Raw genomic sequence first — 25,702 nt, 5'->3', positions numbered from 1 at the left:
GCAGTGATTGTTGCTCTGCAGACTGTCCCACAAGCCCTTTGCCAGGTCTTCAGTGTTCCTTTACTGGGCAGTGTCTTTTTCTAGTAATTCACGGTCTTTGGACTCTTAGCTTCGTGTCTTTAACTCAGTTTGCCTAGATTTTCCCTCCCTGTTACAGTGCCTGGAAACATTTAAGGCAGTTAGCCAGTATAAGTAGAGGGCATGCATGGGTGCTTCTTAGTTTTCAGGGACCATTGTTCTTTATTGCATATGTCCAGTGTTATGAAAACAATACCCTAAAAATGTTTTATCTTATGCTTTGGCTAATTAAAGCTGGACAGTACACTTAGTTTCTGTTGCCACCTAACAACCAAAATGAAAGTTGTTATGTTGAGATTATGATTTTGTGGTTGAGTAATTCCAGGTGATACACATTGTTGAACAATAGGTATATGTGAGGGCAGTGGAAATGTGAAGGGAATTGAACTTCGAAGTCAACTAAATGCGTGAATTTTTGGTGAAGGGTTAGACTATAAACTGAGAACCAACATCATGGAGGTTTGACACAGCATATTTTCTGTGTTTGATTACATTAATCCTCTTAAACATATATTAAATTGTTTTGCATTTTTTACTAGAACCTTCTGATAACTTAAGGGAAATTCTCCAAAATGTGGCCAAATTGCAAGGGGTATCAAATATGAGAAAGCTGGGCCATCTGAATAACTTCACTAAGGTAAGTAGCTTGAAACTATACTGTCACACTTTTTCTTGACTCGGTAAACATTTCCTAATGATGGCTAAGAAGAAATTTTTGAATACCAACTTACTGAATTATTGAATTATTTTTTTTTCTGATTTTTCTCATTGATTTCGTCCTGTTTTGTTTCTATACCAGAGTTTTAATTGTAATATTTTAGATGGATAAGAGATTTTTCATTTTAAGTATGAGCTTTTGTTGTAACTAGCATTTGTTTTACTATTAAGTATAGCTCTAGCTGTTGGTGTTAATGGTGCTAATGTTGTTCAGGGTAAACTTCTTTATTAAAAGCTCATAAGCCATGAAGAGAGGGAGCTAGTGATGTGATCTTTTCATCATGTGAATGCCACACACCATGCTTACTCTCTGACATCATCTCACTAGATACAGCAGTGTGTATAGCAGACTGATGATGAATGTAATCTTAGTGTTCTATTTTTAAGACAGACAGCATGTTCACAATCTAAAGACTGCCTTCTAAAGATCATGAGAATGTTAGGCTCTTTCCATTTAAAAAATTTTAAAAGCTCTGAGAGCATCTTTATTTGCTATTTTAAAAAAATTTAAGGGGCGTGTGTGTGTGTGTGTGTGTGTGTGAATTATAAAATGTGAAAATGGTATAAAGATTTTACAGGACAGAGTGAAATCCTTCTCTCATTTGCTACCCTTCCCCCTCCAAAGCACTCTTCCCTTTTCCAGAGGTTATGGCTAGCAAGTACTGACCATTTTTCTGGTAACAAACAAAAATATGTGAATACGTTTATGTGAGTTTTTTTGTTTATGTTATAAGAAGTAAACAAACTAAAAGTGTTTTATAAAATGCTCCGTTTTATTTACAATTTATTATGTACATACAATGTATTTTTAGGTGAGTTTAAGATAAAAATGTCTATAAATACAGGTTAGTATGTGCCTGTCTATGTATATTTATTTGCAGCTTACATTTCTTTTCACATTGCAGTATACCATAAAATGCTTTCCTTCTAAATATACCATTCTAATTTTATATTTGTCTCTGTCTGTGTGTGTATGTGTAAATTACCTTCTAAGAGTTAGGCTTGGTGGTGCATCTATAATTCCAGCTACTTTGAAGGTTGAGGCAAAAGGATCTCAAGGGCTTAGGGCTAGTGAGATGGCTGACTCAATTATAAGCATCTATATTAACTTTCCAGATGAAGTTAGAGTTCTGAATTTTGTCCTCCCTAAATGTTCTAAGTTCTGGTCCTTAGGAACTTAAAATAGGAGTATATTTGGGGATTAGGACTCTTAGAAAAGATAAGTGAGGGAAAATGATGAAATAATGCAGTATGACTGCTGCCCTTAGAAGAGATGAAGACATAGATGTGTACGGAGAAAGACACGAGAAGATGCAAACATCCATCTGCAAGCCAAAGAGAAAGCCCTTTACAAGACAGTACTTCTGCCCACATCATCTAGACTTTGGGTCTGTAAATCACGAGAAAGAAAGTTTCTGTTGTATATGTTTTGGGGGCACTGGCAAACTGTAAGAGAGTCTTAATTTTCTATATTTGCTACAGTCTCTTCCTGTGAAATAGAGTCTCATGTAGCCCAGGCTGTAGCACCTATGGAGACTTCTGCCTCTGCCTCCCAAGTACTGAGATTACAGGTGTGCTACTACTATGCATAGTAGATTTTGTTTCTGATGTTCTTTCCAAAGTTTGCAAAGTATTTTTAGTTCATATCCTCTTGTAAATATTTTTTGACTTAATATGATACCTTCACTTTTAGGTATATAGTTGACATTTTAAGGTACAGAATATTTTCCTATGGTCTTAAAACTTTGAAAAAAAAATCTTAACCGTTTTACGGATATATGTATTTATTTAAAAATTGTCCTTTAGTTTTAAGTACTTGGAGCATTATATGTTAACAAATTAAAGAAAAAAATTCTTATTCTTTTGAAAACCTTGTTGTGGAATATTAGTTTAAGATGTGTTATTCGTTTATGTTGTGGAATATTTGTTTAATGATACAAAAATGTGCTGCATTCTTTATGTTAATTTGTTTAACTCTGTGAAGCTGTGTTATTTTCCCTGCCTCAAACACATGCTTGGTCTGATAAAGAGCTGGACAGCTAAGCAGGAGAAAGGATAGGTGGGCTGGCATGCAGGGAGAATAAATAGGAGGCGAAATTTAGAAGAGAAGGAGGGAACTAGAAAAGGAGAAGGAGAGGAGGACTCCAGGGCCAGCCACACAGTCACACAGCCAGCCACGGAGTAAGAAGGGAAGAAAGACATATAGAATAAAGAAAGGTAAAAGCCAAGAGGCGAAATGTATTTAAAGAGGAACAGGGTAATTTAAGTTAGAAAAGCTGTCTAGAAACAAGCCAAACTAAGGCTGGGCATTCATAAGTAAGAATAAATCTCCATGTCTTTGTTTGGGAGCTGAGTGGCTGGCCCCCAAAGAGTTAAAAAAAAATACAAACAAACAAACAAAACAACCAACTACAAAACCTGAAACCTCTTTCCACATTGCACACTTAAGGATTCTGTAATAATGCAGTAACTAAGAATAGCTATTCTGTTTCTATCTTCACCTATTCTATTTGGAACTTAAAAAAATTTTCCCTGGGAGTCTACCTTATCCCTGCTGTCCTATCTGTGAAGAAACTGTGAGGGCGTTTTGCATGTATGCTGCTGCAGGAATAGTAAACTTGTCAGCTTGTTCTTAGGGTCTATTCTTTTCACAGTAACTGATACCAAGATCACCTAGGATTTTACCTTTCTGGCATCATAATATGGAAGATTAATAACACTTTGGAGACCTTTTTGAGTTATTAGTATTAAAGAATTTACTTTCTCTTTAATCTGTTTCAGTTAGTCCCAATACATGAGGAAGTTTTATTCAACTTCTGAGTAGAAACCAGTTTTCAAATTTCAGTCCTAAATTAGAACCACATGTAGCGTGTAAACCAGTGTTCTCAATAACAATAACCAAAGCAGTTTTGAAGACAGCAAACTACTTGGCATCAAGAGGTGCAGGGACCAAAGTTCCAGAGAGGAGACTCTAGAGAAGCAAGCTTCCTTCTTCGAATCTTACACTCATGGAATTCTTGCTGTCATGCATTGTGGATGGAACCTAAGGGCCAAGGGTAACCCTGGAGAGTACTGTAGTTGGAGGATAGAAAAGACAGCTCCAGGAGGTCCGCCTTGTGTGGTTGTTGAATCCTGGGGCAATTTAAGAAGAGAAAAATACATTATCTAAAATTAAAAATTTCTAGATGTGTGTAGTACAGTGTTTCTCAAGCTTCCTAAAGCTGTGACCCCTTAACAGTTCCTCATGTTGTGGTGAACCCCAACCATAAAATTATTTTCTTTGTTACTTCATAACAGTAATTTGCTACTGTTATGAATCATAATGTAAATATCTGATATGCAGATAGTCTTAGGCAACCCCTGTGAAAGGGTCATTCAACCCCAAGAGGGGTTGCAACTCATAGGCTGAGAATCACTCCTGTAGTAGAAGATAAACACATTAGAAGATGGAGTCATTAGAAAATATGCAACAATTGAAATAAGGGAAATTGGAAAAAATTGAAAAGATGACTTATTGAAGGTGTGACATGCATACACCTATGTAGCTAGAGTTTTCCTGCCTGGCCCACAGTCAGGACAAATCTTTGTCACCCACCAGTCCCACAGCTGCTCAGACCCAACCAAGTAAACACAGAGATTTATATTGGTTACAAACTGTATGGCTGTGGCAGGCTTCTTGCTAACTGTTCTTATATCTTAAATTAATCCATTTCTATAAATCTATACCTGCCTCGTGGCTTACTGGCATCTTCATATGCTGTTTGTCATCGTGGCGGCTGGCAGTGTCTCTTTCTGCCTTCCTGTTCTTTCTTTTCTCCTCTGTTAGTCCCGCTTATACTTCCTGCCTAGCCACTGGCCAATCAGTGTTTTATTTATTGACCAATCAGAGCAACACATTTGCCATACAGAACATCCCAGAGCACACCTAAATTACCAGAAGAAAAGAATAGAATTGGACAGAAGTGATTTGAGGAGATAATATGTGGGATGTCAAAACAACAACAACAAACTGATAAAATACTCAACACTAGAGAGCCACACGTAGTGTTTTTTGTTTTTTTTTTTTGTTTGTTTTTTTGTTTTTTTTCCAAAACAGAGTTTCTCTGTGTAGCCCTGGCTGTTCTGGAACTCACTCTGTAGACCAGGCTGGCCTTGAACTCAGAGATCCGCCTGCTTCTGCCTCCCCAGTGCTGGGATTAAAGGTGTGCAACATCACCGCCCAGCCTTTTTTCTTTTGTAATGTGCACTGGTGTTTTGCCTGAATGTATGTCTATATGGGAGTGTCGGGTACCCTGAAACTGGAGTTACAGACAGTTGTGAGCTGCCATGTGGTTGCTGGGAATTGAACCCAGGTCTCTGGAAGAATAGTCAGTGCTCTTAATCACAGAGCCATCTCTCCAGCCTGCAAAGCTTTATTTATCTTAAGCAAGATAGATATAAAGGAAACCAGATGAACAAATCAAAGTAACACTGCTGAAGACCAGTGATGAGAAAGAAAATCTTTGTAAGAGTCTGAGGAAAAAAGACTTGTTTCCAAAGAGTAGACAGCAAGACTTACGGTAGACTTAACAACCAAGTGACATGAAACTTTAGGAAGAGAATAGCAGCTAACCTAAACTTCAATATAGTCACCAAATTAGCGTCAAAAATGAAAATAAAATCCTTTCCAGACAAATAGAAACATGGAGAATTGTTAACTACTAACCTAGGCCAAAATCTGGTCAAAACACCAGGAAAAGATGTCATCAGTAACAACAGCTTTTGACCAATGCGAAAAAAGGTGACATTCAGGAAGAACAATGAAGAGTGAATATAGGTGTGAATATAAATTATTATTGACTTTGTATGGATTGAGAACAATCACCAGTTATCAGTAGTGATAGCTGATGCATCTTGAAAGATAAAAAGAGAAACTTATGGGAATGAGGGCTAAGGGTAAATGAAGTCAAGTACTGTGAGCTCCCAACATTGAGGATGTGGTGAAGAAATCACGAGGTAGAGTAATCAGTGTTTGGAAACACAGTGGCAACCACTGAGAGTGGTGAATAAGACATTGAGAAAGACAGAATAAGAATAGGAGACAGCAATTAAAAAGGGAAAGGAGAGCCGGGCGGTGGTGGCGCACGCCTTTAATCCCAGCACTCGGGAGGCAGAGCCGGGTGGATCTCTGTGAGTTTGAGGCCAGCCTGGGCTACAAAGTGAGTTCCAGGACAGGCACCAAAGCTACACAGAGAAACCCTGTCTCAAAACAAAACCAAACAAAACAAAAACAAAGGGAAGGAGAGTTAAATCTAAAATTGTGGTTAATGAAAGTAAGATGATAGAAATAATGCAGCATATTTTTATAATAAGATTTTTCAGAAATTTATTAAAGAAAAATGCCCTATTTTGAGCCTAAAATTGTGCACATAGATATGTAAATCTAACTCATATGCAAAGTATTTTTCTGTTTCTTCTAAACAGCTTCTTTGTGATATTGGCCATAGTGAAGAAAAATTGGGCTTTAATTATGAAGACATCATAATTTGGTAAGTTTAGTTCAGTCTTCTCTCCCTTATTTTAGTAATTTCCATTGTAAAAATTTAAAGGTAGGATAATGGCAACACATGCTTAATTCTGTAGAAACGGTGGTTGCCCAGAGGAAAAATTCAGGATCTTCAGTGACTTTGTTGTGTCGGAAGCCTTAGTTGAGCTTTTGTGATTGCTGGATACAAAGAACTAAAGTTACTGTTCAAAAAATATGGACTTCTTTAAAGGTTAAATTTAAAAATTAAATTTGCAGACTGAATTTCTCTCACTCTTCCCAGGAATAATATGAGCCAATAAATCTATCCTATTACAAATTTGTTGTATGCTAATAGTTATTGATCAGGCAGTTTCATTACTACTTTTTGATGTTCTTAGAAGTTAAGATTACTAGTAATGTGTGTTTGCTACTGTTAAAGATCTTGTTATTGGTTTAAACTAATCTTCCTTTGGAACTTGTAGAAGCACAGATATAAACAAAAGATACATTGTAGAAGCGTAGCTAAAGATACACTTTGAGAAGATTCTAAGGGATTTCTCCTTGCAGTTATGCAGTGTGCCAGACATGATTAAAACTCAACATTGGCTGTACTAGTGAGACTGTTTGGAGCCAGAATGGGTTAACAACATCATTAAGTGAAATCCTTTACTTTGGAGTAGTTTTTTTGTTTTGTTTTGTTTTGTTTTATGGAATTAACTATCCATAACTGAAAGTTTGGGGTATCCTCAGCTGAGGAAGAAGTTGTTCTGGGTGAATGCTCCAAAGTCTGAGACTTTGTTAGTTATCTCAAGTGTTCGAAAGTTTGGTGCTCTAGATTTTCAAATGAGAGATACTCCCTTTGGCATAGCCTTGAAAGTAGTCCCAGTTTAAAAATACCAGGAATGAGAAGTACTTCTCATCCCAAGCATTTCAGATGAGGGCTAGGTAAACTATACTGATATTTCTGTATGTCTTTGTAATAATAACAAAACTTTTTGTTTGTTTTCATGCAGTTTGCGCTTAGCTTTATTAAATGAAGCAAAAGAAGTGAGAGCAGCTGGGTTGCGAGCGCTGCGCTATCTCATCCAGGATTCCAGTATTCTGCAGAAGGTGCTAAAATTGAAAGTGGACTATTTAATAGCTAGGTAATTTTCCTAGACTGGCTTATGTTTCATATGTTTTTAAGGTTTTGTGTAGAGTATTAACATAGTATCAAATGTGTACAGATTTTTGGTGTAAAGTTTGATAATGTTTGCAAACATACAGGATCATGTAAGACTAAGGGCATTTTTAGCATACCAGGGAGGCAATTGTAAAATAGTTTGTTCCTTGTAGACTAGTTTACCTGCCCTTGCATTTCACATTATATATTAATATATATCTAATCAACATACCTAAGTATACATCAGTTATTTTTTTTCTTATCTGTAAGCTTCCAAGTTGATAGACTTTTTGTTTTTTCAATTTATTTTTGCTATGTAGTATTTAAAGATTAGAACACAATGTAATCTGTTAATTCAGGACAGTGTTCAGTGTTGAGTTACTTGAAAGAAGCTGCCTGAAATTTTTGTGCAACTCCGTGAGGCTCTCATTTCTTACAAGCGTGTATACAAATAGGAATGTTGGAATGTGATGCATGTGTGTTTAGCCTTGGGAGATATTGTTGTATGAATTTTTTTAAGAAATGGCACTAATACTTCGGAGGCCTTGACTGGTTTGTGAGCTTTATTTGTATTTACTAGATTTGGGTGGTAGTTCTTGTTTTTTTTTAATGTTGTAGGTTTGTTTATTTATTTATGTTGTTTTGTTTTGACGTGGTCTCACTACATGTTCCAGGCTGGCTTCAAACTTAAAATTCTTCTGCCTCAACCTCTTGAGTGCTAGGGTTTCAGACGTGTACCAACATATGTGCTTAGATTTTATAATGGTTATCAATGATTAATGTCATTAATCTTTTTTTTTTTTTTACTGTTTTTAGCTGCTAATATTTAGAAAAATAGGGCATATTGTCTTCTTCCATAGCAGTCTTGGTACAATTTATAGTTGCACTAGTTTGCAGATTATATTATCCTATGTACATAAGCATTAATGGCAAATGATGACTTACTTCTTCCCATACTTTTAACCTCCTTACTCTTGCTTTACCACATTGCTGAGAACTTTACTGAATTGAAATCTTCCTGAGTTCAGGTGGAAAGTGTTTTGTATTCCAGTGTAGCTTTCTGTAGCTGTTTGGTAAATTACCTGTGTTCTTGTATTGTTACAGTAAATACCATTTCCTCATGATAGCTTGTCGTTTTTATATAAACTGAAGGTGTTGGCCTTTATTTTTTAGTTCTAGGAAACAGCTGAGTTGTTGCCCTCTTTATTCTTTGAACAATACTATGCAAATCTTGTGAGTTGTGTTAGTATTTTCCCCTCCATGGTAAGAATAAACCAGTGGATCTTACAGGGTTGGATTTTTTTTTTTTTCAACTGTGGTTTACTTTCTTTAGTGGGTACAAGCACCATGCTGTATCGACTATTTGTCTGTTTGGAAGTTGCTAAGGCTTAGTTTTGAGCTCAGCCTTCAGTAATTTTGAGAAGTCTGTCGTCTTAATACTGCTTTTCCCTGAGTGCTGATCCTGTAGCGCCAGCCTTTCTCTTGCCTGTTTCCTTGCTTATCTTTTGTGGGGTTTATATATTCAAGCTTGTTAACTTGCTACATGTGGTGTTTTTGTCATATCTGTTCTCTGTATTTTTCTTTTTCTCTCTTTGTGTTTTTCTTCTGTTTTGTGATTTCAAGACAAGGTCCCAGGTAGCTCAGGCTGGACTTGATTCCTGGTTCTCCTGCCTCTTACCTTCTAAGGCCTGGGGTTGCAGGTAGCCACCGCACACCGCTGGCTTCTTGAATTTATATTTGGTTAGTTGGTTTGCTTTTAATGACCAGGGTCCTTTTTCAAAAGCCTCTCAGTTCTGAAGTCTTTTCTTTTATAGGAGTTGCTCTGGAGGTTGTTTTCCATCCCTACGGTGTTCAAGACTGCCATTCTTCCTACTAGCAGAGCAATGTAATCCACCTCCTGCACTTTGCTGCTTTGTTTCTTGTTACAACTTAACCCCTTACATGTTTATTAGTTCTACCAGGAGTTGATTGATTGATTGTGACTATTTTGCCTGCATATATGTATGTGCACCAGAACCTCTAGAACTGGAGTTACTGATGGCTACAATCCACCATGTGGGTGCTCGTAACTGAACTTGGGTCCTCTGCAAGAGCAGCAAGAGCAGCAAGAGCTCTTAACCACTGAGCCACCTTTCCAGCCCCGTCTATTAGTTATTTTTCAGTGTGTGTACGTTGTTATCTTCTGCCTGTTTCTTAGTGCCAGTCTCTTCTTTCTGCTACTTTTGCTCCCATCACTCTGTGGGGCTGTAAAGATTTTATGTGTTATATTCTACCTTTCCAGGGCACTCCATCTGCACTATGTTGAATCATCTTTAATATCACCTATTATTGTACTTTTGTCTGGCACCCTTACTGTAGTTTTCCACCTTTGCTGTTTTTTGTTTGTTTATTTTCATAGTTTAAGGCTTACTTTTTACTTTTATTCCACTCTATCCTACCAGTAAGTCAGTCTCTTTAATGCTTTGTTTCAGTTATTGCCTTACAATTTATTTTACTCTTTAAAAATTAGTTTCTGCTTTATTTCCCCATCTTTCTATTTTTATGGATATACTAACCATAACCATAGTTTTTTGGAAGTCTGACAGTTCTTAATATGTAAACACCTGTATTCTTTCTGTTGTCAGTGTCTTTTGATTGAGTTCTTGGGACTTTTGTTTGGGTATTTGTTTTAAATCATGGCTCATAACAACCGTTAGTGTTTAAAATTGCCAGCACTGTATCATGTTTTCATTTTCCTTTGAAGAGAGTTTTATTCTAGAGTCTTACCTGATTGCATTGAGTATGTTAAACTAGTTTAGGTTTTGCTAATGTCCAAGGAAGTAACGATTTGGAGTCTGAACCTAAAGTGAAGGCATTTAGCTGAGCTGCTTCCTTGGCCAACTCCAGCCCAAGCATCTTTCTTAGTCATGTATTTAGTGGCATCTCTGCTGTGTTCCTACGCTTCTCAGAGTAGGTTTTTACTTGGCCTCTGGGAGCCTAATTCTGCCCTTACACGACACATAACCTGACAAGTGTTTTGGTGAGAACATCGCATGCAGATTTTTAAGATCATATTCCTGTCCTGTCCTCCTTTGGGCCCTTATCTGCCCTCTGGTTAAATCTCCCTTTTCAGTATGCCAGAACTCTTACCTGCCTTACATGTGGGGCTGACAGATGTTTCTAGTGGAAAAGGCCCGATTGAATGTGGAGCTCCTTATGTTTTTTCCTTTCAGGCTTATTCTCCATTTCCCTTTTAGTAGTAGTTGTCCAAAGTAAGTTTTTCAGTCTTTATAGTTGGTTTTGCCAGGAGGATTGGGTATGGTCCAAGCTTCATGGTAATAGCCAAAAATATAAATCTAGTCTGCATGATTTTGTGTGTGTGTGTGTGTGTGTGTGTGTGTGTGTGTGTGTTTTGCTGGACTTGAAAAAGCAGCCATTTTAGCTCTCCCTCACTTTTTAGTTATATTTAGACAAAACAGAAATGCTTTTGAATAGTAACTTACCTACCTATATAAAATATTGGTTAAAATACTGAACTGCCTAACATAAATATTTGAAAAATAATTTTGTTGCTATATAAAACAAATAATCTTTCAAATTTTATAATTTATTACATTTTACAAGGTGATGTCAACTAAGTGATAATTTGATCAAATGTTTTGAAGAGAACTGAATTCAAATTATTTAGTAAAATAGAATTCTTTTTGTTTTTTTTTTTAAGACAGGATCTCACTGTATAACTCTGGCTATCCTGGAACTCACTTTGTGGACCAGGCTGGCCTCGAACTCATAAGAGATCCACCTGCCTCTGCTTCCCAAGTGCTGGGATTAAAGGTGTACCACTATGCCAGGCTAAAATAGGATTCTTACATTGAATAAGATAGTCTTTATAGATACAGTTTAAACCTGGATTAAAATAACAAACTAAAACAAGATGGAAATACTTTCTTATATATATGGTTTATATATATTACTGTGACTTTTTAAATCAGGTAGATAAAGTTTTTCAATATGTCTCTAATATGTGATTCTTTATAGATGTATCACCTTTTTTCCCTTGATATTTTAACTGATATTTCTGATAACATTTATCACTAGACATACATAATTAAATATTTCCTGTTATTGGGAAAGCATGTACTATAGTGTTTGAAGTTTTAATTCACTGTATTGGATTATGAAGATAATTCTGACTTAGTATTCTGTGAGGTTTTGTTACATAGGATTTCGCAATGACTGGTGTTTTGTATTATTTAGGTGCATTGACATCCAGCAGAGCAATGAGGTGGAGAGGACACAAGCACTTCGCTTAGTCAGAAAGGTACGTGCCATGTGTGAGAGCATAAGGGCAAATGGGTGCTTCCATGTTAAGTGCTTCCACATTTACATGATTGTGGATTATTTTTATTAAAATCTGAAGAATGAGTTTTCATTAAACATTTTAGTTTTGTTAAGTTTTATGAAGTAAGTAGATCTGTTGAACATGGTGATAAGTGTGAATATTTGTGTAATTAGTCTATGTGATTGAGGATAGCTTCTTAGAAAATGATCATGCTGAGGAGTATTTCTGTCTATAGTGGACATGTGAATGTAATTACTGCTTTGTTGTTAGGGAAAGGGTAGTTGCCCCCAACCATCTTCATCATCCCTTCAGTGTGTGGTTCTTCCTAGCTAGTAGTATAAATATCCCAAACAGGAGCTCACTGCTTTCAAGATAAATTTGTACACAGCCCATGGGAACTTGGAATAAACTATTTGGGTAGATAGCTTTGCTATATAAAATGCCACAGTTTAAGCTGAGGAAAGGATTTGATTAAAGGCGATCCACAAAGCTTCTGGGGATTCCTTTATAGGTTTCTCTTTCAGTTGTTAATGATGTGATGTTCTTGTGACTACCCAGGAAAGTGAAGAGAAAGTAAATTTGATTGAGACACATCTCTCCAGCCCAGGTTTCACTCTTTAAGTGAGGCTGTGCTTAAACTCCTGGAGATCCTCTGGCTAGCTCCTAAGTGCTAAGATTATTGTCGTTTGCCGTCATTGCTATCATGTACATGTTAAAATTTAATATATAATAGAGGTCCATAAAATTAAACTCTTAAAAATAACTCAATGGCAATATAACACAGAGACAGTTGGTTTTCAGTGTCTCTGGAGATGCAGGATCATTAGTGTCTGGTATTACTTAAAAATGCAATCGTCAGAAAATTACCAGTACTTGATCTTAGCTATAGGCTAAGTGAAGGAGCTACAGGGTTTGGTTTCTCCTTCCTTTAGCTGAAAGTGCTAAGAGTAAAGCGTATTTGATGAATAAATGTTGTTCTTTATGGGCAATAGAAACTATTCCTTTTCTCAGTACTTTTAGCATCAGAGGTTTGTGTTTCCTTTCTCAACAATTCCCAGCTACTGAAACCATTCAGGTGCAACTGGAGGCTAGAAGTCTGTGTCTGTTCTTTCTCTTCAGTTGCATTCAATCTTGTCTCCTCAGGTTCTCTCCTTGAACCTGGAGCTTCTCTTCGACTAGACTGGCATGCCAATAAACTCCAGAGAGCTGTCTTTTTTGGAACCCAGCATGAGATGGTTGCTAGGGATCCAAACTCAGGGCCTTATGCTTGCACAGTAGGCTTTTTACTGACTGAGCTATCTCTTCAGTTCCCCTAAAGTTAATTGTTTAAAAATGTATTGACTTGCCTTGATTGTGTGTATGTTTATGTGCGTGTGTGTACACACTGTGGCACACAGGAGTCTGTCAGAGGGCAGCCTGCAAGAGTGAGTTTTCTTCATCCACTGTGTGGGTCCCAGGGTGTGAACTCAGGTATTCAGGCTTAGCTGCAACCACCTTTACCTGCTAAGCCATCTCACTGCTTCATTAATTCCTTTTTTTCAAATGTTTATCTTATTATTACTTTGTTAGTTCTTAAGATAATTACTCAGGCTTTTTATATGCATTCAAACGTTTGAAAACCTAGCTTCTTTTGGCTTTAAGGTAACTTAGTTCATGAGTAATTAAGGAACACTTAGGTTTCTTTTCCTTCCCTATTACCTATCTCATTTATTTGAAGGGATTCTATTTGGGTTTTTCTTCAGTGTCTCTGATCTTTTCTTTTCTCCTTCTATCTGGTATTCCTTTCTGGTTTGTTATACATATTTTCTATGTAGTTTTGCCACTAGTCAACTGTTCCTACTCTTTTCTTTTTCTCATTTAAATTCTACTTAGGTAGGACTGGCAAGATGATGGCCCAGTCAATAAAGCACTTGCTGCACAAACATTAGGACCAGAGTTCAGATCTCCAGTAAAAAGTTGAATATAGTGGCTTGCATGCATAATCCCAGTGCTGGAGAATGGGTAAGGCAGAACCCTGGAGTTCTTGGCTGGCCAGTTTAGCTGAGTCAGTGAGCTCCAGGTTCAGTGAGAGACCCTGTCTCAAACCATAAGATGGAGAGTAACTGAGAGAAACATTCAACATAGGCCTCTGGTTTCCACATACTGGGACATGTACACATATACATACCCATGCACATACACAATACAATATACTCTACTTATTACTATGTGAATTTATCATTGCTATATTCATATGGAATTTCTTTATTCATAAAATAGGGATTAATACTCTCAGGAATTAATACTACTAATACTAATAGGAATTAATACTATTGTTTTCTTTTCTTTGTACCTGTAAGGATTTCATTTGGTGGAATCACATGCCCTTGATATACTATATATACCACTAGATAGTGGGATAGCCAGAGTGAGAACCCAGTGTCCAGATATCTAAAGCTACATTGGCTAATGAGTGTTAAGTACAACCTGCTTGCTTTGGTCCTGTCAACCATTTCTGTCTAAGCTGTCATCATACACCACCATACATGTAGGCAAAGAACCACCATTCCCACAGTGACTGTTTGCTTCTCATTTCATTTCCTCCTCTTTCTACCCTCAATTACCCTTCCGGTCACAGCACACATTTCAGCTGTTTGTCTTAGAGCACTATTGTGTAACTGCTTGTGTCAGTTGAGCAGATTTATTGCCTAGTCTTGATCCTTGCTTTATATGTCTGTTCATGCTGGAAAAGAGGGTTGTAATAGTGGCCACAAAGTATAAAATGGCTTTTCCTTTATTGAGTATTCATAGATCAGTGAGGAAAGCATCCTTTGATCCCATTGACTTTAAGAATCTCTCTATGTGCATCTCTCTGGAAAATGCAAACCAATGCAAACCATGATTTCATTTATAAAAATTTAATTCTATGTAGTTGGTCCATAGTATAATCTATTGAATAGATAAGTATATGTTTAGTAGACATATATAAGATTTGTAGAGTAGAATTTCTTACTGTACTTGAAATTGTTGGAAGTATTTCATTGTTTACATCTTCATTTTCCTATAAGCAATCTCACTCAAAAAGGATTGATTTGGCAAAGAATATACTTTACTACTTAGTAGTCTATCTAATTTGGAAAACTAAATTGTCATAGCTCTTTAAGAATATATCACATGAATTTTGTTATTTGGGTAATTCTTTTAGAGTTTTCTTAATTTTTAAAATTATATTTATATGTGTATAGAGGGCAGGTGCTATGTGCACATGGTTACAGGTACAGAAGCCAGAGGTGCTGGATCCCCCTGGAGTTAAGAGTTACAAGTGATTGCTATCCACAGTGGATCTTGGAAATGAGTTTGGGTTCTCTGGAAGAGGAACTGTACTCGTAACTCCTGATCCATCTTCCAGTCCTTTGGTGGAAGTTTTCTTAGGAACATAAGAACTATGTGTAACATACTAATGCACCAGTAAAATTAAAATATAAAGTAAGAGAAGCGTAGATTCCTTCTCCCGAGGATAGAAGATCTCATATTGTTCCTTTGGTTCTCATAACCTTACCTGAGTGTCTTGTTTTAGTCATCTTGTATCCCGTGTCAGAACACAAATTTTAATTCTTCTAACAGGTTTCTAACTCCAGTAACATCCAGAAGTTACTTTTCTCTCTGTCAAAACCTTCTCTTTTCCTACTGTAGGGTATTATTTTGAAATAGTTGATCTACCAGATAGTTTATATTAAACAGTAGTTTGTCACCTGCTTGATTTTCTTCCTGCTTTTTAAGTCAAAGGTAGACACTTGCCCTATTTCCAGAATTGCAGTTAATGATATTGCCAATTCAACCTTTGATTTGAGGTTCACACAGAGTTTTATCACAAGGTTTATATACGTACAGTCTACCTCAGAATTTTCACATATCAAAAGATTCTGGATTAGTCAATCTACCTTTTGGCATAGCAACAAGTAACAGTAGCTAAAGATTATTGAGTGGATGGAGTTCAAGTCAGTTTGATCAGGAGGGAGGAGCAGAGGTAAGTGGCAGGGACATGGTGATGATGGAGCATCTCAGTTGGATGTCACTACCATCTATGTCACTGAGCAACATTGTGGACACTGAGGAGCTGTATAAGATAACGCTCCTATTCAGGAGGGACTTAGAATCTTAGAAACAGTCTTGTTTAGCAACTAGTTTAGTTTTAAATTATGGGGGAAAAAAACCAGGAACATTTCCATGGTAATTATTGTTAATATTTACTGTTAGTTATAATAATAGCAATCCTTACAGTTAAAACAATACTTTGGGATGTCCATACAGAGCTGAATGTTAAAATTGGTGCCTTAGTCTTGTGAGAATTTGTGCCCCTAACTATCTCTCTCTGAATAAAATAAAATTTACAGTGTACTAAAAAGTAAATGACTTATCTTGTGATCTTCTCTGTTACAGATGATTACTGTGAATGCTTCCTTGTTTCCTAGTTCTGTGGCCAACTCATTAATTGCAGTTGGAAATGATGGACTTCAAGAGAGAGACAGAATGGTCCGGGCATGCATTGCCATTATCTGTGAACTAGGTCAGAATTTTCTTGAAGTAATAAAGTGTTTTATAAAGTACACATAATATTCCCTAATGTCTTTACAAGAAAAATGCTTTAATTATTGCTACAAAAATAAGAAAATGTTCATTTCTGATAGGAAAGTAGAAGACATGTTATTTAACAATTCAAAATTCATATTATTGTATATATTTTCAGATTATTCATCATGAAATTTGATTGTCTGTAATCCAGTAATAATAATAATAAAACCTACTAGTCTAGCCCTCTGACATTGATGATACTATATCTTGATATGGTTTGAAGTAATAGTCTACAGTGCAAAAAATGAATCCTAATAAAACCCTTTTTTTATTACAGATGAGAGATTAGAGTGAAAAAAGGGAGAGTAAAAACATGAATGCATGTTTATCTGGGCATTGAAAGGAAAGTAAATCATACACGGATTTTAGTAGCTAGAGTTTACTATAAGGAACCAAAAAAAAAAAAAAAAAAGAAGAAGACTGTTGGCAGATCAAACAAGCAAAATACCACATATAAAGTAAAATAGTAAATACAAATAATCTCCAAATACCCACGTGGCTAATTTGAAAAGTTCAACTTCATTTACTGTCAGTGGAATATAATTTTAAGTAATAAGATGATGATTTTTTTTCTATTACCAAAAGTACAAATTGTGGAAATTATATTTCCTCTTGGATAGTAAATAAATTACTAAAGTTTTAAGTTTCAAAAAAGAAGAGCCACTCTACCACTGAAGACTCAAAAAATGGCCTGTAATACCTGGTGTAGAAACAAGATCAGAAATATGATTAGGATTGTTAAGAAAATTGTAAAATTTTACAATCATGTATTGGATGCCTAGAAAATAATATTGATTGATGCTTATCATAAAGTAAAGCAAAATGTAAATGGATAAGCAAACCCGAGTAGGAAAGAAGGGAAATACCAACCACTCCGCAGGCAGGGTGAAAAGAATGGCAAAATTAACATTTGGTATTGGGATGCAAGACAGATTGCTCAGCCTTCATTTATACTAGTTGGAAGAAGAAAACATTGAAATGCACTTCTTAATAAAGGAGAAGAATGTAATAGGAGTTCTTTTGAACAGAAAAAGTTTTTAACAATGTGCTTGAAAAAAACCGAGTTTTTAAACTCAATGTTAGTATCCAGTTGCACATAAGTAGAACACGTGCTGGATCAAAACCAGGGACGTGATTACAAACACTGGTGAAACTATGGGCTCTGAAAAAGCTGACCAATGGATCTTGGTAAAATAATAAAGGGGCACGTCATTCTGTCTAGGAACGTTTACAGAATTAGAAGGCTACTCCATTGATAGTCTAGATGAAAGTCATAAACGTTTGATGGACAAAAACTTTTGCTGTATGCCAATGCCTGGCATACTTGAGAAGCTTTACTTCAGGTAATGTAATGTGTAGTTCTAAAGTGCTATTGAAAACAGAGAAGGAACTAATCTTAAATTTTGTCATTCACACACAACTGAAGAAACCATGAGAACATTTTTGTAAAGAGTAACGGAAGAGAAAGAAGAGTTCTTATTAAATCAACACTTGGTGTTAACCTTTTTTCATGGACGTGCATGATGTGTGTGCGCATACATGTGAAGACCAGAGCTCAACATTTGTTATCGTCCTTAGTCACTTTGCACCTTACATTTTGAGACAACACTCTTAGTAAACATTGGAAATTAATAAATGAAGTTTGAATATTGGAAAACAGCTAACTGTCACTCTAAACGTACATTGACAAAACTGAATCAAGTGAAGAAATGACCTATGTGATTACTACTGTAGAATCATGGGAAAATTTAAATTTGATGTTTTTCAGAAGTAATCAGAATAGAATAGACAAAATCAGAATAGAATAAACACGTAAGAGATGTGTAGGAAATATGGTAATGTGTATGGAGGAGATACCTTTGAGTGTGTCAAATTGAGTTTCAAGAAGGTGCAATTGGCCGGACACAAGAGGATAAGATCCTATGTCGAGCAGGCTTGGGCAGTCAGTGTAACTGTTTGCATATCACTGACCCATACCATTAAGATCTGTGCACTGTGGTTCTGAGTGATTTCACCTAACTTTAGAACACAGGAGGAAACCTAATTCTAAAATCATCCAGGAGAATAAATGTGACAGATGAAACTATAGAAACATTTTGAAAAAAAATAAAAGTGGAGGGGAAAGGAAAATTTCTTTTCATACCATTTTTAAGAACTAATTAACATCACTCTTATTTTTTAAGAGAAAAACTTGAAAAGTTGCAGATCGTATTTTGAAAAACATGTTGGCATATCATTAAGAATAAAAACCAAAGCTAGGCATGGTAACACATACCTGTCATTTCAGCCCTTGGGAGACAGAACCAGTAAGATACCAAATTCAAAGCCAGCTTGCAAATATAGCAACACTGTCTCCAAAAAAGGAAGAAAAAAGTATAAAAATCAGTTTGAGAAACATGCTAGGATAATTAGTAAAGTATTTGTGGGGAAAATTGAGTTTGTTATCTCAATGAACCTCAACATCATGACAGATTGAAACAAATGTAACTTAAGTCACTAAGATGCATACATGTTGGGCCCACGTGGTGATAAGACACCTGTAATCCCAGCACTCAGGACACAGACCGAATAGTGCAAGTGAGGCTGCCTGAGCTCTGTGCTGACTTCTAGGCACTGTTTCCAAAACAAGTTCCATGGCAAAAAGCACAGCCTACACGCAAGGAACAGTGTTGGTCTTCAAAGTAAGAGAGGTTTTCATCTTAAAGTTACAAAGGGGTGGGTGTGTGTTTGCACGCATGTGTGCCTTTTTTTTTTAAATAAAAGTTAATGATATCATTTGAAACAAATTTTGAAACTACAAATCCTATAAATTATTTGAAAAATCACTAAGGGGCTAATGTCTCCACAGTAAAATGAACTCTGAAATTGAAGAAAAATATTCAGTAAAATATGTCTAAAGAATATGACAATCGTTCAAAGACATTTCAAAACTCAGGCTTGTGGAAAAGATAGTGAATGATTCTTAGTTGATACGTTTTACTTGTAAATATAGTTAATAAGAAAGTTTTCAAATTCAAGAGGAAACTTAAGATTTAAGTAAAAGTGTAGGTTTTAAATACTTAGTACTATGAATATAATTAGTCTTTCTTTCATTTTAGCACTTCAGAACCCAGAGGTGGTAGCCCTTCGAGGCGGACTAAACACCATCCTGAAAAATGTGATTGATTGCCAATTAAGTCGAATAAATGAGGCTCTCATTACTACAATTTTGCACCTTCTTAATCATCCAAAGACCCGACAGTATGTGCGAGCTGATGTAGAATTAGAGGTAGGCACTTTTAGTGTTTCTAATTTAAAATACAGTTCTTAAAAATTAGCTATTAAATGTGTATGAGGGTTTTGCCTTCATGAATGTCTGTGCACCATATGTGTGCAGTGCCCATAGAGGCTAGAAGAGGGCGTTGGAACCCGGAGAACTGGAGTTGTAGATGCTTTTAAGGTGCCATGTGGGTGCTGGGAATCGAACTTGGGTCCTCTGGAAGAGCAGCTAATGCTCTTAACCACTGAGCCATCTCTCTAGCCCTAAAATACAAGTTTAAGTATATAACCTTGTTTTGAAATTTTGCAGTAGTTGACTCAAGTGTTACATTAATTATCTAACCTATGTTAGTTTGGTTTGTTCCCATTCTGTATAGCTGTTTGACTAGTAACAAATTAAAAACGTTGCTACCAAGAATATTTCAGCAACATGCAAAATAGTTCATTTTGTATTAGCCCTAAGAAATTTCCTGAGCAAACTAAAGGATGAATGAGATTGCACTAAAGACATGTGCCTGTATTAGAAATTCAGTATGTTAATATTGTCTCTCTTCTGCTATCTATGTTCTGTTTGTTCATTAAACAATACAAAACTTTTCTAACATAACCACTTTGGGGGCTGAAGAGATGGTTCAGAGGGTAAAACCCTTAACATGTAACCTGACAGCAGCCTGAGTTTGGTCCTGGGACCCACATAAAAGCTGGACTTGGTGTGGCTCAATCCTGTGATCCCAGCACTCCTGGAAAAACACAAGAACTGCCTGGAAGCTTCTGTAGGAAACTCAGGGCAGAAACAGCAAGAAGAAGTCTGCCTCAGAAATAAGGTGGAAGGGAGAACAGACCATGGCATGTGTGCACCCAAAAGTCACATACCCCCACACACATACACACATACTAAATAATGCAAAAGAGAAGAAAACCACTTTGTTTGGCACTATCTGTAATGAATGTATCTTTTTAAAACATGAATATATCTTTAAACAATATGTCACGTGTAAAGTATTTTACTAATTGAGGTGGAATTTGTATTGTTATCTTAAAGTAGTAAGGCTACTATATACTTCTTATTATAAGGTGGTATTAACTGAGGATGGTGGCAGCTGGTTATAATCCTAGCATTCATGAGGCAGAAGAGGAATAATGGACTTAGAGGGCAGCCAGGACTGCTAGTGAGACTGCATTGGAAGGACAGAGCAGCTATCACACAGTCAGAGCTTAGCCCTTTGTTTTGAATATAGTACATTGTTGTTTGTTGAAGATAGCATCCAAAATAAGTTTAAATCGAGGATTTAAGTATAAAATTATCTACGACTTAAAATGTTTATCATTTTCTAATTATCCTCACCATTTTAGGAAAAGAGCCTTATAAATGTTGTAGTTCTGATTTTATTAGCATCCCCTCCACCCCCGCCCCTCGTGATGGGGTCTTGCTATGATCTCTGGGCTGGTCTCCAGACTGTAGGCTCTGCCTCAGCCCTTCATGTAGGTGGACTATAGGCAGCACCAACATTCTTGGCATTAGGACTACTTTTAAGAACATTACAGATTATAAAACTTCATCAGAGTATCATTACTAACGAATATAATAAGCACAATAGTCCTTTAGTGATTTTTAAATATATTATTCATTGGAGTCCTATGCCAATGGGTATTATTGATCTTTCATAGAATGCTTAGCCTTAATTTTTATCAAGTAGAATAATTCATATTAAAAATTAAAGATTTCATATTTAAAATGAGATGACTCAAAGAAGGTAGTAGCATAGACTCTAATTCTATACATTATAAAGCAAACTAGCTAACCTTTATGTAAATGAAAATAGCCTACCTACAAAGACTGTGGTAGATTTTTAAGTAAACTATACTTGTGCTTACACCGTAAATATCTTTCATCTTTCTCCCTTAATAAGCTATCACCGCAGTGGCACAAAGCCTGAGAGGGCAGGCTTTAGGCTGTACAGTTTCTGTTTGGGTGATGGGAGTAGAGCCACCAGGCTACTATACTAGATTGGGTGTGAGTTTATCCTGTGACCTTGCTAACTTCATGGCTTTAGGAAAGTTGTTTAGCTCCTCTTGACAGTTTTCACAGGTAAAAAGGTCATGATTTTCAAAGTTAAAAAAATTATTTTGAAAGTTAAATGTTCTAAATAACAAATCTTAACAATAGTAACTGCAGTACTTGGCAACCATATAAGCTTACGTTTAGTTGTATTTTCCTCTATATTCTACTCTATATAAATGAGTTGCATAGTTCTTCACATGTAATAAATACTGCCTTCCTTGGCTGTTTATCACTGTCTTCTGTCTTCACCATCATATCTTCAATGTGGAATCAGTTCAGAGAATGTATTCTTTTTATTTCATCATATCGATTTTGTTTTCATTCTAAATCAATACCTTTTTTCTATTAAAAACTATTTATAGTACTCTTGTCTCTGCTGCCAGACATCATCTTCCTCTGTTAAAAATAGATGTGAGATTAACTTAAAGTTTTGTGTCTCAGTTTTTAGTTTACCCTGGTGTTCATTTGCATTGAATTTATACAAGTTCTTATGAAAGAGCTTACTTTTTTCCTAGACAATTGCTAGTCAGAGTATGTTGGTAGGGGAAATTCACATATGCTTGAGATTAGAAAAATCAAGAGCTTTTGGTGAGTGTGTAGTGCTAAAATAACAAACTGGATAATTTGTAACTAATCTCTTGTTCTTGACATTTACCAGATTCTCAAAGTTGTCAGAATAGATAATGGTCTCAGTTTAAACATTAAAAAAATAAGTCTTGCCGGGCGGTGGTGGCGCACGCCTTTAATCCCAGCACTCGGGAGGCAGAGCCAGGTGGATCTCTGTGAGTTCGAGGCCAGCCTGGGCTACCAAGTGAGTTCCAGGAAAGGCGCAAAGCTACACAGAGAAACCCTGTCTCGAAAAACCAAAAAAAAAAAAAAAAAAAAAAAAAAAATAAGTCTTAAAAACATCATTCTTGGAATGGTGCATGCCATTAATCCTAATACTTGGGAGACAGAGGCAGGCAGATCTCTGAGTTCTAGACCACCCTGGTCTACATAGTGAATTCCAGATCAACCAAGGTGATCTGGAGTGAGACCTTGTCTTTAAAAAAGAAAGAAGAAAAGAAAAAGAAATATCCAATTCTTGAGACTGGAAAGATGGTTCAGTGGTTAAGACCACTCTCTGCTCTTCGAGGAGATCCCGGTTTGAGTCCTGTGTACCCACCAGGCAAACAGCTCACAGTCTTGTGTAACTCCAAATCCAGTGAGATCCATCTCCTCTGGCCTCTGTGGACACCTGCACTCATGTGCATGCACTTACATACACATAATTAAAAATAATAAAAAGAAATCTTTTTAAAAATCCAATTCTCATTGTTAAGAACTAAATAAAGATACCTACATTCTGTTGAAAACCAGTAACTTTCTGAGACATAGAAACCAAACTGCCAGCTCTCATTAGACCAAGAAATTAGAATTTCATTGTGGGAAAGGAGATGTCGATAGGAAACTGAAAGAAGATCAATAAAAATAACGAGAGTAAATCACGATGGGGTGAGTGGCACAGGACACAGCACATGGGACAAAGATATCTGGGGAAAGAGAAGATTGGCAGAAGCAAGGATCCAGAGAAACAATGACTGAGATTTAGTTTCTAGATTTAACTACATTTTGCAAATAGAGCATAAAAGAAAGTAAGTTATTAGACATTCCTTTGTAAGACTGCTAAATCCAGATCACTTAAACTCTGAAGAGCAACTTGAGAAGGAAAAACTGACAGAAAGACACATTGCTTCAAAGAACAAATCTGGCAGCTGACTCCCAACAGAAGAAATGGAAACATGTACTTGGTCGGGAGCATTACATTGAATGCTGAAGGAAGATGACTGCCAGCCCAGTCCAGAAACACTCATGTCTGTGTCTGTTTTGTTTTAGATGCATATTACACCTTAATTTATGACTTAAAAATTCAGTTTGTACCTAAAAGTACGCCACAGTTTTAAAATGAATTTGAAGAACAAATGTCTGAAAGTTAATCCACTTAAAATACAGAGAACTGGAATTTTGTGTTATAGAAAGAATGCTTTTTATAATAAAAATTTTTTGTGCTTCTGTTTCCTTTTCTAATTAGCGAATTTTAGCACCCTATACTGATTTCCACTACAGACACAGTCCAGATACAGCTGAAGGACAGCTCAAGTAAGTACCATGGTTTCTGCTAGGGCGTGGGGTGTCTGTGTGCGTATATTTCGTGCTGTTTACACTGCTTGTGTACCGAGCTAGGGGAGTGGGAGTAGAAGTGAATGTCCTTTCTCATGGCTTACGGTGTAGTTCTCAGAGTTACACAGTACAAATGAAAGGAAAGCTTTGTGAAATTTTACTATTAATTTGTCGTCTCCAAATTACCACAGTGCTGGGTTCCTCTTAGTAATTGTTTGGTGACTGCAGGTTCCTGAGCCTGCTGTGTAGAAAAGCTGAAGAGAGTGCAGGTTGACAGCTCCCTTGGCAGGCTTCTGGTTCCAGAGCATCCCTGCTCCACGGGTGCTTTCTTAGCTGCCTGTGCTCTGCTGCTCATTGAAGCACATCGAAGTAGTTTTCAGGAGGTCAAGATTCACAACTTAGTTATAAACCATGGTGTGGATTTTATTTCTGTTTATTGATTTATTTAGTTTTGCCTTACTGTGTTATCTCTGGCTAGCCAGGAACCTATGTAGCCCAGCCTGTCCTTGAACCTACAGTAATTCTCTTGTCTGTCTCCTAAGTGCTGAGGACACAGATGTGCGCTGCCACATGTGGCTTATGTTGTCAATTTAAAATTGAAGATCAGTTTATTCTAATAGTTGACTAATAGGCTTTAGAGTAACCTGGTCTTTTTAAAACCTCTTGTTTTGATTTCAAGTGTAAACACAACATTAATGATAGATTTTGCTCTGATACATTACCAGCAAAAACTCACCTCATTTTAAATCTTGTGTCTTTACTAATTCCCCACTCCCACCCTCCAACAGAGAAGACAGAGAAGCGCGATTTCTAGCCAGTAAAATGGGAATCATTGCAACATTCCGCTCATGGGCAGGTAGGTTCTATATGTTGCTCAGTGATGTCAAAGAATAAGCCTTACTTGGTTTTTCAAGTGTTTAATTGTTGTAGCATCTAATTTAAATACAAATGTAGTTTTACATTTATGGTATTATAACCAAGGAGATTTACACAAAATGATTAAAACACAGTGAAGAAAGTTTATAATAAGTAGGATATTGCATTCTGTATGTACACACTCATTACATTTGCAAGTCACTGTACTAATGATTCCCTGGTCATTTTCAGAAAAATCCAGCATGATCTACATTCCCAATGAAGACTCCCAAAGTAAAAGACAAAACTCATGGGTCATATGTATTGCTGAAGCTTCTTAAAAATGATGTAGTAATGTCATAAATAGTAGCTATGTTAGGCAGGGTGTTAGGAGTCTCAAACTTGGTTGTTACTTGTTTTGAACCCAGGGCTTTCTTTGTGCATGATAAGCAAGAGCTCTGTTCTCAAGCCTTGTCTCCAGCTCACCAGATTTTTTTAGTATAGGGATTATACATGTTTCATCTTTCTATGGAGTAAAAACCAATTTTTTCATAAAGTAATATGGCCATTGACTTATTTTCTGTCAATGGTTACCTTCACAGTATTACTGTAGAGAGAGCTTATAAAGGAACATTAACCATAAGCAGAACAAGGAAACGTACTTAAATACTTTAGTGTACTTAAGTAATCCTACCTTACAAATATTTTTTCGATACAAGTATTTATCCTAGCCACTAGGCTTTGGCTAGTGTGTTTCCAGTGTGCTGCTTCTGCTCTTTTAGTACCTCAATGAAAACCCTGCCTTACCTGTTAACACTTACCTTCATATACTGCTGAAAGGTTGTGTGTGAACCTGAGAGTAAACGTAGTATTTTTCATACTTATTCTAACTCATTTTTTTAATTGCCAAAACAAAATACCAAAAAATAGGTGATTTATTTTAAAATGAAGATTTATGTAGTTTCTACTTCT

At 36.4% G+C, this 25,702-nt stretch overlaps 1 protein-coding gene across 4 annotated transcripts in view; it reads left to right on the top strand.

The window, feature by feature from the left end:
* Positions 1–25,702, top strand: part of Rictor (RPTOR independent companion of MTOR complex 2) — a 98,356-nt gene that overhangs the window by 31,868 nt on the left and 40,786 nt on the right. For all 4 annotated transcript variants that reach the window (XM_059276645.1, XM_059276643.1, XM_059276644.1 and 1 more), the window contains exons 3-10: positions 618–715; positions 6,259–6,323; positions 7,315–7,446; positions 11,700–11,763; positions 16,204–16,330; positions 19,494–19,663; positions 23,787–23,854; positions 24,664–24,731. In XM_059276645.1, the coding sequence (XP_059132628.1) occupies positions 618–715; positions 6,259–6,323; positions 7,315–7,446; positions 11,700–11,763; positions 16,204–16,330; positions 19,494–19,663; positions 23,787–23,854; positions 24,664–24,731 (792 nt within the window). The remainder of the gene's footprint in view (positions 1–617; positions 716–6,258; positions 6,324–7,314; positions 7,447–11,699; positions 11,764–16,203; positions 16,331–19,493; positions 19,664–23,786; positions 23,855–24,663; positions 24,732–25,702) is intronic.

This window comes from Peromyscus eremicus, chromosome 11 (assembly GCF_949786415.1).
Source record: "Peromyscus eremicus chromosome 11, PerEre_H2_v1, whole genome shotgun sequence".
NCBI classification, from domain to species: domain Eukaryota; kingdom Metazoa; phylum Chordata; class Mammalia; order Rodentia; family Cricetidae; genus Peromyscus; species Peromyscus eremicus.
This window is presented reverse-complemented; position numbering and strand designations above follow the sequence as displayed.